General features: G+C 63.6%; 1 protein-coding gene across 1 annotated transcript; it reads left to right on the top strand.

The window, feature by feature from the left end:
• The first annotated feature begins 2,094 nt into the window (after positions 1 to 2,094).
• Positions 2,095 to 3,774, top strand: CHST7 (carbohydrate sulfotransferase 7). Its single transcript, XM_087758179.1, has one exon. The coding sequence runs from the start codon at positions 2,229 to 2,231 to the stop codon at positions 3,654 to 3,656; it is 1,428 nt and encodes a 475-aa protein (XP_087614305.1). The 5' UTR covers positions 2,095 to 2,228; the 3' UTR covers positions 3,657 to 3,774.
• Positions 3,775 to 4,980: the final 1,206 nt, after the last annotated feature.

Genomic DNA, 4,980 nt, shown 5'->3' with positions numbered 1-4,980 from the left:
TTTCCAAGACAGTTTTACTTCAGTTAGGCAGCTTTAAGACCTTGATTTTAGTTTTTAGACAAGTACGTGTCATAGAAACCAATACAGGATTAGTTTAAGGTAACACATATTACACTGCGGCTCCTTTGTCAGCGATGGTGCTGGTGCTGCTCCCAACTCGGCATTTTGGCTTGCAAAGGGGAAATCCCAGCAGCTCAGAGTTACCCATTCTCATCTGCACGTCTCAGGATCCCATCTTGGTAAATCTTCCAAAATTGCTATTTTGCATGATGCCACAGAAGTCAACTACACTGGAGATGCCTCTCAAAATACTAGATACACGTTTTTTGGATAGGGGGAGTTTTTTTGGCGTGTGGTTTTATTCTGTTGTTCTCCTTTCATCGCTTGAGGGTCTGGATGAAATCCTGGCCTTTACAGAGTCAGAGCTGAAACCCGCACTGGTGTATATTGCTGTTTAAAAAGCCCAAAGCCATGATGAATATAAGCGGTGAAATGTATGTTGGGGCAGAATTTCCTTTCCAATGCCATCATTTCTACATTCTTCTGCTCAGGAGCCTACAAGTCTTGTTTGGCACCACCTACTCGCTCAGCACGCCATAAACCGCAGGAACCCCAGTCTTTAACACTTACTTAAAGAGGTCAAGTCAAGTGTTAGCAGGCAGACTGCTGGCTCGCCACCTGGACAGAAAAGCAGCATGCTTTTTCTCTCGCGTTGCTTTGTGCTCCTTGTATTTTGCCCAACAAATTTGAAATAAGATTATTCTTTAATAGCTAGACATTCAGACAACGTGCAGCAGCTGCAAAATCCCTGTCTATATATCTATACTATAGAAGGAGCACACTTAGAACCTGTGCAACTAGTGGGTCATTTCTGCGCCCTGTTGTATGCAATATCATCGACGAAGGTTGCGTCATGTGCCTTACCACCGTTGCACACATACATACCGCATAGACTATTGTGGGAGTCCAAGCACCACACACCGAGGGTGAGAATTGTGTTATCCTCGATGAATTTCACTCTGCACACCATACTTAAGTATTAGTAGTGTTTTACAGAGGATGCCATCCATCGCCTGGGGGTGAGGACAGTCAGCAGCCCCCGCTACACAGTCAGCAGGACGGGGACATCGCTTTCCGGCCAGGTGGATGCCTTAACCAGGACATCTCCTTCTGTGAGCATCTGCCAAGGTCAGGCAGGGGCTGGGCTAGAGATTTTGAGACTATACATTCATACACCTGAAGGCAACCTCTTGTTGACTCGCCATCCCACAAGAGATTTATTTAAGCTAATCTTAGATGTCTAACAAAACTAGAAGTGTAAGCCTGAGCCGGTAACGTTATGCTCCCACTGTAGTTAATAAAGAGAAGGGTTATCAGAAGGCTATCAGACATCCAAGACAGGTTGAATGTCCCTCTGTGGGTGCCCATTTTTTCCTACCAACTGCAAAGGGTGACCAGCTCAGACAGACACGAAACTTTTGGGTGCATAAACTGGAGCAATGAGTCACGATCGAGATGTCCGTGTATCTCATCAGCACGCACACAGACAAAAGCGTGGCTGAGAAATCCCGCAGCTCTCTACAGCGCCGAGCTGCAGTATTTCTGAAACCCACTGCAGATTTTAATAGCTGTCATCCATCCTAAAAATACATTTGCACCTCTCGTCGGTACCGTAGCGTGTTCTTTCTCTGGAGACCTGCTGGAGCAAACGCTGCTCCCTCGGGTCAGCCTCAGCTGCTCGGCACCTCTCCTGGCTAACGCGCCGCCTTTGCGGTGCGCCCTTGCCCGGGCGGGGGTGACTCCCGGGAGGCCGAGCCCGCCCCTCCGGCCCTGCCCGTGGGGCGGGAGGGAGAGAGGGAGAGAGGGAGGGCGGGCGGCCCGGAGCCCCGCGCAGCGGCAGCGGCGGCAGCGGCAGCCCTGGCCCCGCCGGCGGCGGCGGCTCCTCAGGCGGCGGCGGGCGCAGGTGCGGGCGCTTCCGCGTCGCGCTGTGAGGGGGGGGGGGGGAGGAGGCGGCGGCGGCGGCAGAGGCGGGCGGGCGGCGGGGCCGGCGGCCCCGAGTCGGGCCGGCGTGCCCGTGGGCGTGCTCCCCGGCGGGGAGGGCCGCCCGCAGCCCACACCCCCGCCGCCGGCGCCGCTAACTTTGCTTCTCCGCGGAGAGCCGCCCTCCGGCAGGCAGCGGGTCGGCGGAGCCCCGGCGGTCCGGAGCCGCCCGCCCCATCCCCGCCGCGATGAAGGGCCGCCGGCGGTGGCGGTGGCGGGGGGAGCACCGCCGGTTCGCCGCGGTGCTGGTGCTGTACACGCTGCTGCTGCTGCTGCTGGTGCCCTACGCGCTGGACTACGGGGCCAGGCGGGGGCGGGCGGACGAGGAGCCGCTGCTGCGGCGCTGCCCCAGCCTGGAGGAGGCGCTGAGCGAGTGGGGCTGGGAGCAGCGGCAGCCGCCGCTGGAGGAGGAGGAGGAGGAGGCGGCGGCGGAGGGCGGCACGGCCGGGGCGGCGGGTAACGGCAGCGCGGCGGCGGCGGCGGGGAAGCGGCACATCTACCTGCACGCCACCTGGCGCACGGGCTCCTCCTTCCTGGGGGAGCTCTTCAACCAGCACCCCGACGTCTTCTACCTCTACGAGCCCATGTGGCACCTGTGGCAGGCGCTCTACCCGGGGGACGCGCTCAGCCTGCAGGGCGCCCTCCGCGACATGCTGCGCGCCCTCTTCCGATGCGACTTCTCCGTCCTGCGCCTCTACGCCGCCCCGCCCGGCCCCCGCGACCCGCTGGCCCCCGCCCCGCCCGCCGCCCCCAACCTCACCACGGCCGGCATCTTCGGCTGGCGGACCAACAAGGTGATCTGCTCGCCGCCGCTCTGCCCCGCCGCCCCGCGGCCGCGCCGGGAGATCGGCCTGGTCGACGGCGCCGCCTGCGAGGAGACCTGCCCGCCGCGGGCGCTGCGGGAGCTGGAGGCCGAGTGCCGCAAGTACCCGGTGGTGGTCATCAAGGACGTGCGGCTGCTGGAGCTGGGCGCCCTGCTGCCGCTGCTGCGGGAGCCCGGCCTCAACCTGCGGGTGGTGCAGCTCTTCCGCGACCCCCGCGCCGTCCACAACTCCCGCCTGAAGGCCCGGCAGGCGCTGCTGCGGGAGAGCATCCAGGTGCTGCGCAGCCGCCACCGCGCCGAGCCGCGGGGGCCGCCCCGCCACCAGCAGCAGCAGCAGCAGCCCCTGCTGCCGCCCGGCCTGCTGGGCGGCGGGCGGGCCCCGCAGCCGCAGCACCGCGCCGAGTTCTTCCTCGGCGGCGCCCTGGAGGTGATCTGCCAGGCCTGGCTGCGCGACCTCCTGCTGGCCCGCCGCGCCCCGGCCTGGCTGCGCCGCCGCTACACGCAGCTGCGCTACGAGGACCTGGTGCGGGAGCCCCGCGCCCAGCTGCGCCGCCTGCTGCGCTTCGCCGGGCTGCCGGTGCCGCCCGCCCTGGAGGCCTTCGTGCTCAACATGACCCGCGGCGCCGCCTACTCCTCCGACCGGCCCTTCCTCATCTCCGCCCGCGACGCGCGGGAGGCCATCCACGCCTGGCGGGAGCGCCTCAGCCGCCAGCAGGTGCGGCAGGTGGAGGCCGCCTGCGGCGAGGCCATGAGCCTCCTCGCCTACCCCCTCAGCGGCGGCGACGCCCGGTAGCGCCCCGGCCCCGCGCCCGGCGGGGAGAGCCCGCCGCCGGCTGAGGGCCGGCACCGGCGGAGGCGGCGCGGGGCCAAGCCGCGCCCGCGACGGGCCCGAGGGCGGGCGGGCGGGCGGGCGAGCGGCCGCCGGGGCCCGGCTCTGCCGAGGCCCGGCTCTGCCGTGGCGGGAGGGCGGGCGCCGTCGGGCAGAGCTGAGCGCGGGGGTCCGCGGCTGAGCGTGGCGGCGGCCGGGCCGCTCTCCTCACGGGCCGGGCCGGGCGCTCCCGCCGAGGCCGAAGGAAACCCGCCTGGCCTCCGGTACCGGCCGCGTGGCGGGGCCCGGGCCCCGCGTCCCGCCGTGGGCCGCGGTGGCGTGGTGTTTCCCCTGGGGACCGCGGCCGCCCCACGCCGGGGTGCGTGGAGGGGGCACCGGGGGTGCTTCGTTGAAGAGCAGGGTTTGGTGAGGGCTGTCCTCGGGGCACGGCGTCCCTCTGGGAGCCCTTCTAACGTCAGACGGCGACCACGCGCGAAGCACGGGCGTTCTTCAAAAGAACTGCGTCGAAACTTAAAAATCTCCCGAATAAGACCCTCAGCAAGGAACCCAAGGGCTGGAAAGGTGTTGCTGTGCGAGCACCACCTTGCCCGAGCGCTGAAGCGCGCTTGGCTCCGTCGCGTCGCTACCAAAACACGTACGAGGGGCTTCTGCGAAGTTTGCTGCGGAGGTCAGCGCGGGCCCGGAGGGCGGAGGGCTCGGCTCTCCTGCCCCGGCCGGGTCGCTCTGCGGCGCTGGGCTCTGCCCCTATGGGTGCCGATGCTCCGGGGAGGGGGGCACCGGCTGCGGGAGGGGGAACCGTGTCCAACCCCGTCCGTCGTTCAGAGCAGCGGGGTAAGCGGTCGCACGGAGGGGGTAAGCGTTCGCCTGCTTACGTGTTTCAAAGGTGTTTGTGGCAGAAATCTTTGCTTTTCTAAAGAAATCTGTAATTCTTTTTAAAGTAGGATTTTTTTTTTTAATATATTGGTATAGTTAGGTGGCGCTACTCATGCGAGATACAGGTGACTAACATGTTTCTTGGGGACACGCGTAGAGGTGACTGTAACTGGAAGGCGAACGCTCGATATTTCCATTTTGTTTCCTCAGCCAGATGAGAGAATCACTTTTCTTCCCCCGCTTCCGGGCTGACACATTGTGCCGTGCACGGGGTCCTCCTGGTCACATCCCTTCCGAACAATAACATCCTCTCAGCTGGCAACTCCTGGACAAAAGCAAATGTTTCCGAACGAGGCTAAGGCAAATTAATCGCAAAGTTCCCAAATAAAAGCTTGTATTAAAAAAAACCCAAAAA

The sequence above is a fragment of the Nipponia nippon genome, unplaced genomic scaffold (genome assembly GCF_047370975.1).
Source record: "Nipponia nippon isolate SJK-2023a ecotype South Korea unplaced genomic scaffold, ASM4737097v1 scaffold_2, whole genome shotgun sequence".
NCBI lineage: Eukaryota > Metazoa > Chordata > Aves > Pelecaniformes > Threskiornithidae > Nipponia > Nipponia nippon.
The sequence above is the reverse complement of the archived record's forward strand: the minus strand, read 5'-3'. Positions and strand labels throughout refer to the sequence as shown.

Coding starts and splice junctions, on each gene's coding strand:
- CHST7 (XM_087758179.1), top strand. CDS start 2,229: ATGAAGGGCCGCCGGCGGTGGCGGTGGCGGGGGGAGCACCGCCGGTTC.